Below are 14,882 nucleotides of genomic sequence, written 5' to 3' on the forward strand. Positions count from 1 at the left end.
CAGGCAGAGGGGGGGAAAAGCAGACTGTCCTCAGGGAGCCTAATGTGGGACTCGGTCCCGGCCGGGACCCTGGGGTCACACCCTGAGCCAAAGGTAGATGCTCAACCACTGAGCCACTCAGGTGCTCCAAATACAATTGTTGTGAACATTTTCATTTCCCCCACCAAAATGGGTAGAGCTAGTTCCCAGTGTGCAGAAAAAACAGCTTCTAGTAAGTTAACTCCCTCAGGTTCTGGCCTGTCTGCTCTGTGACAAGCCGGTAGGAAAGAGTTTAGAACAGTTGAGTCACCTTACTTCTCTGGTGGAGGCTCCACCTTGGGCAGATGCAGGTTGTCCACCCTGGCCTGGCCGGAATTTTGTGCCAACTGGTCACCTGTTCCAGGTAAGCGTCTCCTGGGTTCATGAGGCCTGTCCACACAGTGGCATCCTGCTCTAAAAAGAGTCAGTTATGGTTTTCTCTTAGGGTGACCATGGCTCAGGTGTCCCTGGTCCAGGGAGGCCGGGGTGCCTCTTCCGCTCCTCAGGCCCCGAGGGCGCCAGGAGGGGTGGTTGTAGGTGATGCTGTGGAGAAGTGTCCCTCATGGGGTGGAGGGCGGAGCATGCCCGGGGCAGGGGCGGCCAGGCTCTGCGGGCACGGGGCTTGGAGCAGGGCCTGGGTGGGGGCGTCCTTCCCACCAGGGCCCAGCTCTCTGGTCTGCAGGCCTTCATGGCCAGCCGGCCTCTTTGCGCCCTGAGCCAGGCACCATCCTGAAGGCCTCAGCGTGAATGTGGATGGCTTCTCAGTGTAAAGACGCCTCTTCTCAAAGCACGTGTTCTTTTCCTTCTAAATGCACACTTAGCGTATTTTGAGACGATGTGATATTCCCGCCGCCACGGAGTGAGTGCCCCCTCTGCATTCAGGTGGCTCAGCTCCCTCCAGCCAGGAAGGACAGGCAGTTTGTAGAGGTGGTCACCGGGTCCTGTGACCCCACCTGCTGGCAGAAGAAGACCCGTACTCAAGCCAGGGGGTGTGGACCCTGACCCACACCCCGGTGAGGATCATCCAGGCAAAGTGAGGACTCAGATCTCGGGCCTGCCCATCGACGTGGAAGGGCTGCTAGCATCACCCTGCACGCACCCTTCCAGCTTGTCCGGGCACGACAGACACAGACGCAGATGCTTACCAGCAAAGGCAAGTGAAGCGGCAATTGCGGGGACCCGCCAGCGTGCCCGAGGAAGGACGCTCTTCACAGCGTTGATCGATGGTGGGCGGCACGTTCCCGCCTGAGGTCAAGCGCCAGGGAAACGCTATTGTCTCCTGCTTGTTCTGTGAGGGAGGTGCCCGAGGGGGTCTGTGGAGCAGCTTGGCCTTGGGATCCTGCCGCAGGCACAGAGCCGTCGGGAGAGGCAGCGTGGACGCAGGATCAGGAAAGGTCTCGTGTCCAGACGGCTGGCCCTGGGCCGCGCGCCCCGCTCAGAGGGCCACGGGCTGTGGAGCCCAGAGAACCTTCAGGTAAGAAGCTGCAGGCCTTGCAGTTGGAGAAACACAGGCGCAAACTGAGGGCTCGGACACTTCCTGCTAGTAGAGGGGCGGTGCTCCTGTCCTGGTGGTAGATGCCCTAGAGTCACGTGCCTTGCAGGGTCGCCAGATCAAGGAAGTCACCCTTCCAGGGCAGACCCCGTTCTTTCCGTTGAAACGAGAACCATGGGCTGTCTGGTCAGAGGGCTTCACGGACCAGGCTTTTCTGTCTATTAACCGCAGGGCCACTGTCTGCTGTGTTTCACCGAGAAGGAGATGTGGTGTCTGAGGACGGGCACCTGCCGGGCCCATGTCCTGCCTGCTGGGGGCCCAGGAGCTTGAGGGCCTGGGTGCACAGGGGCCTGGTCCAGCGTCCGTCTGCCGCGGGCCCGACCGACAGCCCCTCTCTGCCCTTCTCTGAGGCTCCCCTGTGTCCTGCGTGGACTCCAGCTCCTTACAGGTTCACACAGCACTGGCTGGTGGTAACCTTCAGCGAATCTGGGTTTGCCTTGTAATTGATTCTTTCCAATTTTCTGTAGGTTTGAAATTACTTCCAAACAAAAGGTTTAAAAATTGCCAGGACCGAGTGCATAGCTTCACCCTCCTGGGTCAGGGGCTTGGCTCGGCTCCTGGGTGCTGCGTCTCCAGAGGGCTCAGGCTGCCTGGACGCTAAGGGGTCGCGCCTGTGAGCCCGCCACCCTGCCCACTCCCCATCCCCACACCTTTCTTTATTCCTTGGTCTGGTTTTCTGTTTCCCTCCAGCTGCACATGGACGTGGCACAGGGCGTGTGCATCAGGGAAGATGTGAGCATGGGTCTGAAGAAGCAGGGTCTCTGGGTTAAAACGTGCAGCCTGACGGGGGGGCAGGGGTGATTGCCCCACAGACGATAAAATCAATTCATCAAGGCTCTTTCCTACAAACTTGCAACCGGCTTTTAGCAATTCCCCAAATTATGACTTTAAGGTGCCAATGACTGGGGGACAAGGTGTGAGAGGACACCAGGATGTGGAAAAACTTGCCCCCAGATGCAGGATCCCGGTACTGGACATGGCACCAATGCCCCAAGGTACCCAGGCATGCACAGCATCTGCTGGTGGCCTCTGGACCCCTGTGCCTGCGGGGTGGACCCCGTCATGGGCTGTGGCTCCTCAACATTGGCATCCAGCTGGCCTGAGAAGCACTTAGGAGCTGTGACAGTGTGTCTGGGCCTTGGGGACCCAGCCAGTGCCCACTGGGCATCAGCGCCCCTCCTAGTCAAGCCCAGCTCTGGCACTGCAGCCTTGCATGTGGTGTGGCTTGCATGCTCCGCTCCAGGCCCCAGTCTCCCTGCTGCCGGCAGCACTCGCTCTGGCTTCTGAGCAGAGACCCGAGGGTGGGGCCAGGTGGGCAGCCTCAGGAACACTGGCTTTGGAGGGAAAGCCCGGCCCTGCCTTGTGCATGGGTGTTTGCCAGCCTCGTCGCCCACCCAGCACGTATTGGAGAGAAATTTCCTCCAAATCTGCTTGTTTCCCAAGTCGGGGACCCCAGGCAGCGCCGTGGGAGTGAAAGGGTAGCTGTGCTCTCCCTCAGCCCCATCTCCTTTCTAAGACCAGTGGGATCTGCTGAAGCCATTTGTCCTTGCAGGCAGGGCATGAATGTCACCAGCTGCTATGCCAGGCTTCCCCCTTCCAAGCTGGCTGGATGCCCTGTGAAGTGGAACATCAGTGCCCAGGGTCCGGAAGGTCGTTGCTGGCACATTTGTTGGCAGCTAACGACCTATTGCTACCCAGCAGGACCTTCGGGCAGATTGTCTGGGCTGCGAGACAAGCGGTTCTGGTTTATGACAGGAGACACAGGAAATAATGGGCTCAGGATGGACTTGTCCACCCTCAGGGTGGGCAGAACAGTGGTCACTTGGTGGTTGGGCTGACCACACCACACTGGTGAGGGGCACAGTGTCCCCGTCCTCCTGGCGGCCCCACATCTTCTGTTCACAGCTGCTTAGCAGGTCCTGCCCTGACACAAGTGCAATGGGCCAGGGGCACCCTAGGCCTGTGGCCATGTGGCCTCTGCCACCACTACTTAGTTCAGCTGTCGAAGCACAGAAGCAATCACAGATGTGGACAAATGAGCATAGTTTTGTGCCAATAAAACTTTATTTACAAAATCAGGTGGTGGGCTGGACATGGCCCGAGGGTATAGTGGGCTGACCCCTGCAGGAGACAACGGGGTTTTAACTGAGTTTTAGTGACTTAGAGTCTGATATTAATATGCATGGTGTCTTAATGTTGATTTATGTGGAAGAGTTAGGAAGTAAAATTTGTCAACAGTCTTTCTGCATGCCCATGGCCAATTTTCTTAGGCCCAGTGACCCGGACTTGGGGCTCTCTCCAGCCCAGCAGAGGTGAGGGTTATCCCCAGAGAAACGTAGTCTCGGTGTCGTCATACATTAGAAAACTAAGGCTGTGTGGTCGGTGGGACTAAAATAGGTCCCAGTTTTATTTAATTCAAACTAAGAATTATTTCCTCCTGATTGGACACTGAAGATTTAGACAGAAAATGAAACTACGCCACCGGAGCTTCTGTGTTAGGAAGATAGTTTGCTGAAATGTGCATGTTGTCCACTGAGTTTTCATGTCTGACTTAAGGTGGTGTCCGGAGTGGACTGTCCTCTGAGCTGCCGTGGCTGCAGATCTGCGTCGCCAGAACACTTGGGAGGGGGGGTGCGGCTGGCCAGTGGGAGGTGATCAGGGTCAGATGGGGTCATGGGGATGGGGGGCCCTGTGGTGGGATTAGCATCTGGACAGAGACCAGAGCCCGCTGTCTGCCATGTGAAGACGAGGCAGGAAGAGGCTGCTCCCTGGTCTGTGGCTGCCACCAGGGCTGTGGGAGCAAGCGTCTATTCATCAGAACGCCCGTCTGTGGCATGAGTCACGGTGGCCCAGCTGACCAAAGTGGAAACGGTGCTGAGGCTGGGCGTGGCTGGTGCTCGAGTGGGGCTGGACTCGGTTGGAGACAGGGTGACCTGTGCATCTGGACGCCTCTAGCAAGACTGTGATGTACAGTCAGAAAGGGTGTTTCCATATGGATATTGGTGTGAGGAAGGGCGCCGATGCAGCAGGATGGGACCCAAGTCACCGGATGCTATCATCACAGGTGCCCCTGGCGCCTGCCATCCACTGGGACACTGAGAGGAACTTTTGGAACAAGCCTGTGTGGGGATGACAGAATCAGCGGGCATCCTGTGAGGGCTCAGCGGTGGCCACCACAGGGCCTTGGCCACACCAGCCTGCCAGCCCCCATCCTGGCACAGCCCTGTGGTCCGTCCTGCACCCCACACCCCTTTCCTGGCTCTGCTGTCTGTCTCCTGCAGGAAGGTGGACCCACGGGGCTGCCCAGCTCTGCGTCCTGGGCTGCATCCCAAAGGGGCTGTCGCTGGCGGTAACCTATGTTCTTTTTGGGTCAGAGGTGGGGATGTTCTGAGAAATAGGACTAACGGAGAAATAAATAACAGTTATGGGACCCTATACCCTTGTGTACCTTATAGATAATATAGGTTCGCAGCATGTTACAGCTCCTGGTGTCAGTTATTGTGTGTCCCCTAGGGGCAGGGACTATGTCTAACCTGGGCACCTTCTTCGTCTGGCATGGCATCTTCTCCATGAATACCGGGGACAGATTTGTGGATGGAAAATTGGATAGGGCCATAGATGGATGTATGTTGAGTGGTTGGTGAGTGCATGGCTGGAGGGAGGGAGGGAAGGATGGATGGAGGGAGGAAAGTATAGAGGGATGGATGGAGGGAGGGATGGAGGGAGGGAGGAAAGGATGGAGGGATGGAGGGAGGGAGGGACGGATGGAGGGAGGGATGGAGGGAGGAGTGGATAGATGGATGGAGGGATGGAGGATGAATGGATGGATGGAAAGACGGAGGAATGGATGGAGGGATGGATAGATGGAGGGAGGGAGGGATGGAGGGAGGGATGGATGGATAGAGGGATGGATGGAAGGATATAGAGATGGTGAATGACTGGATGATCAGGTGGAGGGGTGGCTGGGTAAATGAATTAATGACGGGTCTTTTTTTTCTCCCTTCCGGGTACAAAACTTGTTTTGTTTTAGGGATAGAGGCAGGAGCTGACAGGTCTCCTGGGTCACAGCAGTAGGTCAGGCAACGGCCTCCTTTCTCCTGCTTCTGTAGGTGGAGGGAGGAGGGATGTGTCAGCCCAGCCTGCAGGGTGGGTGCCACTTGGGGTGGGCCTCCTGCTCTCAGTGGCCCAGCCACCCACGAGGAGTGGCGGGGTCTCCTGCTCTGCGTCCTGCACCCGGCGGATGCCCACAGGCTTTGAGTCTGCAGGTGGGTCTGGAATCGCTCCTGACTTGGGGTCAAATCCACTCCATCCCACGTGTGTGTCCTTGTGCCTAGGAGCCCAGGCCCCTCACTGCGGGAAGATGCCAGTTTTTCGCCAGCGAGGTGGGCTATGTGCACGACACCTACCAGACGGAGGTACACAGGGCCTGGGGTGCGTGGGCTTCCTTCTGTTGATCCGGCCCAGGGCACCCAGGGCAGCCTGCAAGGCTTTGCTTCTAGTGGAGCTTCCCGACTCCCTGCTGTGCGGGCCGTGGACAGCTCCCTGTCTCTTCCAGCCAGCGCTGACTAGCCCACCATGTGGCAGCTGGAGTGGCTTCTGGGGACACACAGCAGTCTTGCGGGTCGCCTGTCGGGTTGTAGGTGGCCACTTGCAGCGGGTGGCGCACAGGCATGGGGCCCCTCTGGCAGGCTGTCTGGCCTCAGTTCTGCACAAACCTGTCAGTTCGACTAAACTCGTCCTCCCAACTGTGCACATGTGCAGGAGGAGCTAGGTATCTGGAGCAGACACTGCGGATCACCCCCACATGTCTTTGGGTGCTTCTGAAGCCTCAGGGGTGGAGGTTCCCTGCTGCCCTTCCAAGGGGGAGGCAGCTTTCTCCAAAGGCTGCCCCCAGCCCTCCTGGCCTTTTACCTGGGGTGAGGGGCTGGAGAGCTCTCCGGCCAGAGGCTGTCACAGGTCCTCCCTGTACACCCCCACCCACCCACAGACATTTCTCCTGTCTGTCCTCCTTCCGGCTCCCCCCGATGGATCGTTTGCTGGTGGCCACCTGTCCACTTCTGCTCCTGGGGTCACAGAGGAGCACAGATAACTTCCTGAACCCCATCTGTCAGGCCTTCTGAGGACAGGGCCACATGACCCTGGGGTTGCCCTGGCTCGCCTCTCGTTCCCAACCCTCTTTCTCTTGAAACGAGCCCAGGAGCTTGAGCAAATCTTGATGCTGCCCTCCCCTGCCCCCCAGCTTGTGGCTTCACTGGACTCAGGATCTGAAATGCTCCCTGGAGGTTCTGGGCCTCCAGGCAGGTTCCAGCTGCCTGCACAGCTCTAGACCAGGCCCAGCGGCTTTCCCTTATAAAGAGTCAGTGATTTTTCAGGGTCTACAGACCAGAGGGTCTCTGTTCCCATACTCGTCCCTGGCTCCCTGGTGCATGAACGGCTACAGGAACAGAGGAGCATGGCCACACAGAGCTTTGCCTGCATGACAGGCAGGGGGGCCAGGCTGGGCTTCAGGTCCCTTACTGGCCAACCAGCTCTAAGCCGCCATCCCCTGGGCTTGCACACTCCCCCGGGGCCAGGGAGCCATGGGTGGCCCCCGTTCCCTTGCCCCTCTGCCCCCTGAGCTTGCAGCCCTGCCCTTCCCAGGACCCCAGGCATGGCCCTGCTGATCTGGACATTGCCCTTATGTGCTCCAGGTGCTTGCCCATACCAGAACACCCCACAGCCTGCAACCACAGGACCCTGAGGGGAGGCCACGAGTCCAGTGGTTTTGGAAGTATGGCCAAGAGGGCTGGGGCCCCAGGGACACTCTGAGTACCCCATGGCCTGGCTGCTCCTCCACCTGCCCCTGGACCAGCAGAGATTTCCCCCTGCCCTTCACTTGGCATGTCGTCCTATCTCAGGAGTCTCTTGTCCTCCCCAGAGGTCACTGTTGCCCCTCAGAAGTTGGAGCGGTCCTGTGCCACTAACTCCCAAACACTGGCAGCATTGCTCATGTCACACTGGGGGAAGGAGGAAGGTCATGTTTCTGCTCCAATCTTGCTTTTTTAACATCAAAAGTCTCCCAGCCATTCATAGGGTGATTCTGGCAGGTGCCTGAGGGCAGGATACATGTTCTTATGCCAGGCGGTCTCCAGTCTTGGCCACACCGGGCTGCGGGGTGCGGCCTATGTGTGAGCAGGAGGAGTTCTCGCTGATGGAGTACCCCCCTCTCCTGGAGCCGTCCCCCATCCCCTCCTGGAGCTGCCCCCTGTCCCCTCCTGGAGCTGTCCCCCTGTCCCCTCCTGGAGCTGCCCCCCATCCCTTCCTGGAGCTGTCCCCCCTCCCCTCCTGGAGCTGTACCAACCCCCTGTCCCCTCCTGGAGCTGTCCCCCACTTCCCTCCTGGAGCTGTACCAACACCCCCACCCCCGTCCCCTCCTGGAGCTGTTCCTCCTCCCCTCCTGGAGCTGCCCCCTGTCCTCTCCTGGAGCTGTGCCCCCCCCCCGCCCCGCCTCCTGGAGCTGTCCATATGTCCCCTCCTGGTGCATCCCTGCCTACATGCTCATTGCCTGGGACCCTCACTCTCTCCTTGTCCATTAAATGATGGCTGTCTTGGCCAAGCCTCATCCTCTGAGTGTCCAGCAGGGGGACCCTACCAGCCCGCAGCCCACTGCCCCTGGCGGGAGGGTGGGGGGTTGGACGGAGGAAGGTGAGGAGACAGGGCCCAGGAGGAGGGGCTGCCTGGCTCCCAGGAAGGCAGCCCTGTCCCCTCTGGGGTGAGGAATGGCCGGCACCTGACAAGGTCTCTCTGCTCAAGGTCACCTGTCACTCCTTGAATGGCCAGTGTCAGCTGAAGGTGAGGAGCAGCACGTGCTACTGCTGTGACCTCTACAACTGCCAGAGGTGAGTGGTGGGGAGGGGCCTGACCACATGGCCACCATCCATGCTCTGCGCCCTGGCTCTGCACCCACACAGTCCCCTTCAGTCCTCAGATGTCCATGGGAGGAAGGGGTGTTGAGTCCATTTCATGGATGAGAAACCGAGGCACAGCAAGGTGCTGAGGTATGGGGAGGGCCACAGCCTCCCACCCCTTGGCTGTGGCTCTGTCAGAACCTAGGCCTCTGGACAGTATGTGCCCCAGGTCTCTCCGTGTTCCTTCCTGGTCAGCTGGGGCTGGGCTGGGTGGCTGCAGCCGGGGCTCCCTTCCCCGGGCCTGGGGGGCTCTGAGTTCAGGTCCTGGTGAGAACGCAGTGCTTGGCCAGCCCTGGAGTGCCTCCCCTAACCTGCGCTGTGAACAGCGGAGGGCACTCTTCTCTGCGTGGGCTGGGAGAGCCTGCCCAGGCTGCCGGAAAGCTCACGGCGTGTGGGGGCCTCCCCAGGACGGGCCCTGGGGTTCTTGGTGCTCAGACTCACCTGCACAGAGCCTCAGGCATCCATCCTTAATGTGGCAGGGCTTCTACAATAGCCCTGGGCCCCCGTGTCATGTTACTAACTGGATCACCTACGTTAGAACTAGCAAGGACTTCCATGTTTGCTTCTTGGGGACCCCTCCCCAGAATTGTTGGAAACCCCAGGGCTTTAAGCAGAAACCCCATTATCCCCAAATCCCATTTCCAAGCCAAAATGGGAGAAACAGCAGATGTGTGGACCCCTGCAAGCCCGTGGGGGGGCAGGACAGACCCCCGCAGGGGCTCACCCTCCTGTATTCCCTGCACGGCAGCAGGTGGAGAGAGCCCAGCCACGAGTCCTGCTGGCTCTGAGGGTGACCCAGTCAGGGCTCCATCATCCTTCTGCCAGGACCTGGGTTTGGGGAGCGGGCTCGGGTGGTCCTGCCTGCTCACAGGCCTGGGTTTGTTCCCTGGGAGGATTTCCAGAAGCCCTGGGAGACAGCCTTGCCACTGTGACCTCAGGGTGCATTTGGGCTGGTTCACGAAGGGGGTCCCCCTGACCCTCCCTTGTCCAGATTCAGACCACTGGGCTCTGTGCCCTGCCCTGCTTGTGGGCCACCTCCTCGCCAGTGTGGGTGACACTTGCTACCCTTGGGCAGCACTGAACACCCTCCTGCCTATTATGAGTTCGTGGGGGTGCATCGCTGCCAGGACGTGCTGCACCTGTACCGGCTGCTCTGGGCCTCGGCACTGCTGAATGTCCTGGGTGTGCTCCTAGGCATCGTCACAGCAGCAGTTCTGGGCGCCTTCAAGGACATGGTGAGTAGGACCCACTGGAGACGGGTCGGGCTTGAGGTCCACGGTCACTGAGGTGGACAGGGTGGGCCTCCTTATCCTCACTTGCAAGTGGGGAAACAGAGGCTCACATGAGCTGCCAGCCACGTTAGGGTCACAGCAAGCCTTTACCACCTGGTCCCGGGAGCCCGTCCTCAGTAGCATGTGGTGCACGAAGCCACTCGAGGAGTGGGAGACGTGATGGGACCCAAGCCCAGTCTGTTCACCCCACCCTGTCACGCCCTGCTGCACACGGAAGCCCAGAGCCCCGTGTTACGGATCCAGGGCTTGGGTCTGTGTGTGCCCGAACTAGGGGTGATCTGGAGATGCCCCCGATCATGGACGAGAGCTTTGGGGCTGGTGCTCTGGCCGGGGCGGCTCCAGCTGACCCCCACTCCTCCCCCTCCTGCCCCGGGGGCACCCTCAGCCCGGTTCTCTGCTTGGAAGCAGCTTGTCCTTGGGACAGGGCTGCGCGGGACCTCTTGTTCCCTCTTTTCCCTGAGACAGGCTTGTACCCAGCTGGACCTCTTGTGCACAGCCCCTCCTGACACTGGCTGTCCTTGGCTGGCGAGGCCCCACCTCAGGCCATGGACTCCAGAGAGCACAAGCTGGGACCAGCTAGTGTGAACACATGGATCCCATGCCCCACAGGCCACACGCTGCCTGAGTGCGCTGCAGACTGGTCACAGCTCATGTTTAGTAGCTGAGCCTGCAGCCCTCCTGAGATATAACTCATCTCACACTGTCTGGACCGAGTCATGGAGGGAGACCCCCCACAGCCCCCCTCCCCCACTGGTTGGTGCACAGCCTTTCCAAGCTCTGGGGCACAAGGGGTCTCTAAGCTCATATGAGACAAGCCTCCTCCTCCTGGACTAATGTCACTGGGGCAGGACCGGGATCAGGATGCTGATGGGCACAGGCCGCGGGGAGCTCCTGTGGAAGCCTGAGGCAAGGCTTTGCCAAAGCAGCTAGTTCAAAGCTTCCACTCTTTGCACATCTTCTGAGACAGGAGGAGCGTAGATTGTAGGTGTGTGGGCTTAGATCTCTGCCGCTCTATGAGCCTGGGTGAAGGCATGGCCAGTGGCCACCCAGGTGCTCTGGAACAGATTCTGGCGTTCATCAGGGTCCACAATAGAATTGTTAGAAGGTTCTTTAAATTTTACACCTACTGAGTAGATAGTCTTGTAACTTTGATGGATGTTATAATTTAAAAATTATCTTAAGGAATGAAGGCATTTCATTAGTCATCAGAAGAGGCTTGCTCCAAGGCAGGCACTTGCCAGGTAGAGATGTCCTGTAACCATGGCTCCCCTGGAGAGGAACAACCAGGGCTGTGTTTTTTTTTTCTCATTTTAGGGTTTATTTATTTATTTTAGAAAGAGAGTGAGCATGTGCATGTGGGGAGGGGCAGAGGGAGAGAGGGAAGCAGGGAGTCCGATGCAGGACTCGATCCCAGGACCCTGAAATCTAGAGTTGGCCTCTTCACCGACTGAGCCCCCCAGGTGCCCTGGAGCTAGTGGTTGTCTTGCTTTTTCAAATAAAACACCAAAGAAATCCTGGCCTAGCCTGGCATGTTGGTGTGTCCCTGAGACAAATAGAAAAATGCAAAAGTAAGCCCTGCTTTTAGGTGTTCTGATCCAGGAGTGTTGTCTCCCTTGCAGGTGTCACAGGAGGGTAGCAGGAGGATTGGGTTCCATGGCTGGTGGCCTGATGCCCAGGGTGGGTGGCCTTGGGAGGGCCGGTTGACACACATCTGTTCTGCTGGCAGGTCCCTCTGTCCCAGCTGGCCTACGGCCCGTCTGCTCTGCCTCAGATCCTCTACAACCCCGCCCAGCAGATCCTGGCCTACACGAGCTTCTGCCCATCGCCCGCGACCCTCCCCACCTGCTCGTCCTACCCTCTGCCTCTCCAGGTAGGCCTTGTGTTGCCTGGGAGAAGCCAGTGGACCCACATCACAGGCTGCAGTCGCCCAGGACAGGCCTGGTCAGACGGGACCCAGATGGGGGTCCATGGCCTCCCTTCCCCCAGTTTGCAGAGCCAGCATGCACTGGCCAGGGATGGGGGCCCTGTGAGGGAGGCATGGCAGACAGCCCGGCCCCTCCAGTGTTTCAGGCCTCCTTTGCTGGCCTGGCCCTTGGTATCATCCAGGCCTTGAGCCTTTTCTGCCCCAGGCCCGGACCCTGTGACAGTTCACCGCAGAGTCCCAGCCAGCCACCTGTGGCCTGTGCGCAGTTATCTGGAGACCATGGGAGCTCACCCTCCAGCCATGCATACCCACAGAAGTGACCACCTCACAGCCAGTAGGACACATGGGCCTGGGGCAGCTGTGGTCGTTCCCAGAGTGGCACCTGCCTTGTCTTTCAGTCCTGTCTCCACACAGCTCCCTTTGTGGCTCTGGGGACCCCACTGGCCAGGCCAGCTGGCTGCCTGGGGGTGTCAGTGAGGTGGCTGGGAGCAGGTATAGGGGGTTCTGGAGCCCGGGACATGGGCTGTGTGGTGTGCTGAGGGGGCTGTTACCTGCAGCCTGCCAACGGAGGGCCCACTGGGTGTGACCTGAGTGGTGTGCCGGCCTCCTGCTGGTGCTGTCTCTACTCACCTGGAAAATGAGGCTAGTGGCTGAGCTGCCTGGGCGTGGGTGATGTCTTTGAGTTCCCAGGGGGCACCCGACACAGCCATCCACCCAGAGTCAAGCCCCACTCTGGTCTCCACAGGGCTGTGCCAAGGGACGCTTCCTCCTTCCCAAGAAGCGTCTGCCAGGCAGTACCCAGCAGGTGCTGAGTGGGCACTGGGCCCTGGTCCCATGGGGACCGCAGGGTGCTCGGTCCTGATTCCATGGGCATGAGGCCCCTTCAAGCACTGTGTCCCCAAGAGGGTGAGGCCTCGCTTGAGGGTATCTTACCCTCCTCTGTGATGTGGGGGAACAATGATCCCAAGGCTGAAGAAAGGAGAGGTGTGTCTACCACCCCTGTAGCGCTCACCCGAGGGCAGGTTCATCCCCATGCTACTGGGCACAGCTGTCCCCACCATCCTGGGGGCCACACTCGACAGCCTCAACTTCCCTGGAGTGCTGCCTGTGTCTGGGCATGCCCCTCAGTCCCCACCACCGTGAGGACCACATTGCCTTGACCATGTGCCCTGAGGGCTCCACTCTGCTTCTCATTCCTTCAATTTGCCAAGCCCAGAGTGTGAGATCCACAGCCGTGGGGAGGCTGGATCCCTGGCTGATGGGCTGCCTTCGGGGACAAACCTCAGTGCAGAAACGTGGACCTGAGTGCAGGCTGGATTGGCACACTTGTCACCCATCCACGCCAGGCGGCAGGGGGAGTTGTGCCCTCCAAGCTCTGGTGTGTGCTGTAGGGGCTCCTACTCCTTTTGGACGCCTCCCATGAACTTGCCTGTGATGGTGGACCTGCATGAGCCCAAGTGCAGCCCTGACTCGTCCTGGGCACCCGCTGGTCCTTGGAGGCAGGCAGCAGCTGGGGGCTCTTCTGGGTCTGGGTCCTGACCTCAGAGCCCTGGGTGGGTGTCACGATGCGTCTCCTCATAGGACATGGGGTGAGGGGGTGGCCTTCCATGTGCCGGCCATGGTGCTGGCTAGTGAATGTGGCATATCCCATCCTCAGCCACTGTCCGGGCTTGTCCTGACAAGATCTCCCTTTGTCCCCCGGGGGAGGCCTGGGCTCTCCCTGTGCCTCGTCAGCTTTATCACCAGCATGTGCAGGAGCATCAGTACATTCACACCAATGACCAGGTCTCAAGGAGATGACTGACTGGGGTGCTCCATGTGTGTCCTGGCGATGGAAGGGGAACCGATACTTTGTTTCCATGACCACAGAGAGGGAATAGGAGTGTCTGAGGTCATTAGCAGCAAAGGATCCCCCCCACATAACAGCAGGGGCCAGACAGCAGGTGCAGCTGTTTGGAGCCATTCATTGGAGCCATTCATTGAAAGAAAGACCTTCAAGGGCACTACCCTTCCTGCTTCTAGTGGTCACCTGGCCAGGACACACAGGAGGGCTTGGCATCATGACATGTGTGAACAAAAATGGAAGAGGGTTAGCTGCATCCTACACCAAATTGTGTCTTGTCTGCTTTCCTAACAGGGCTGCCAGGGTGTGCAAAGCTGTCCTGCCAGAGATTGTCCTCATGATTCACAGCAGTTTTTTAATGGTCTGAGGTGGTTCAGTCCAGGGCTCATGGTGGTTTAGTGTGTGGTCTTGCAGCTGCTCATTTCCAGTGGAGAGCTAGTGGACACATGCACAGTAAAGGCTGGGAGCTCCTAGCAGACCAGAGAGAATGTTCTCTAGAAGTTTGATTTGTCCCCTGTGGTCAGAGAGGAGAGAGAGAGGTGGGCAGAGGCCTGGCCATTGGATTCTGAAGCCCATGCTGTTGATTTTGAGGGGCCAGTATTCTTGGGTTCAGCTACGGCTTGTGAGGACATTATTCTTTCAGAATGCTAAATCCCTGGGGCCCCTGGGTCATTGGTGGGGAAGGGTCCAGAAGGAGCCGCAGAGGTCAGATGGACTGGCCTCTTGGGGGCCCTGGACACCTGGCAGGTGAAGGTAAGAGGGACCAGAACACCATCAGGAGATCAGAGCTCTTAAACACCCTGTGTATTTCATAGAGGGGACTGTTTGCTTTATTTATTTAAATACTGGTTAGAAGTAGGCATTTCTAATTATTAGAAGTTAAGGGAAAAAATTTAAAAGGTTTGTTGGCAGGTCGAGAAAAACTGGAAATTTTATTGATTTAAACTATGTGCCATACTCAACATTTTTCTTCTCAGACTCACTTTTACTTGAGTCTATGTGTGGTAGCCAGGGTCCCCCAGGGAAAATAGGACCTGCAGGATGTGTGCGCATATATAGATGATACAGATATTGCTACAGAGAGACAGAGACAGAGGCAGAGAGACAGAGAAGGACAGGAGGACAGACTGAGCCCAGAGCCTGCAGGATGGGGTAGACATAGGCTACAGAGCAGGGAAGAACGGGTCTTGCAGGCATGGGCAGAGTCCCTCTTCCCTGGGAACTCAGTCTTATCCTTTCAAGGCCTTGAACTGATGGCCTGATTAAATGTCAATCACACCTAGAAAATACCTCCATAGCAACATCT

General features: G+C 58.4%; 1 protein-coding gene across 1 annotated transcript in view; it reads left to right on the forward strand.

Moving 5' to 3' along the window:
* The window catches only part of TMEM255B (transmembrane protein 255B), a 34,327-nt gene that overhangs the window by 18,858 nt on the left and 587 nt on the right, over positions 1 to 14,882 (forward strand). The window contains exons 5-8 of the mRNA XM_055335887.1: positions 5,905 to 5,985; positions 8,363 to 8,448; positions 9,593 to 9,752; positions 11,536 to 11,679. Of these exons, the coding sequence (XP_055191862.1) occupies positions 5,905 to 5,985; positions 8,363 to 8,448; positions 9,593 to 9,752; positions 11,536 to 11,679 (471 nt within the window). The remainder of the gene's footprint in view (positions 1 to 5,904; positions 5,986 to 8,362; positions 8,449 to 9,592; positions 9,753 to 11,535; positions 11,680 to 14,882) is intronic.

The sequence above is a fragment of the Nyctereutes procyonoides genome, unplaced genomic scaffold (genome assembly GCF_905146905.1).
Source record: "Nyctereutes procyonoides isolate TBG_1078 unplaced genomic scaffold, NYPRO_anot_genome, whole genome shotgun sequence".
Lineage (NCBI taxonomy): Eukaryota > Metazoa > Chordata > Mammalia > Carnivora > Canidae > Nyctereutes > Nyctereutes procyonoides.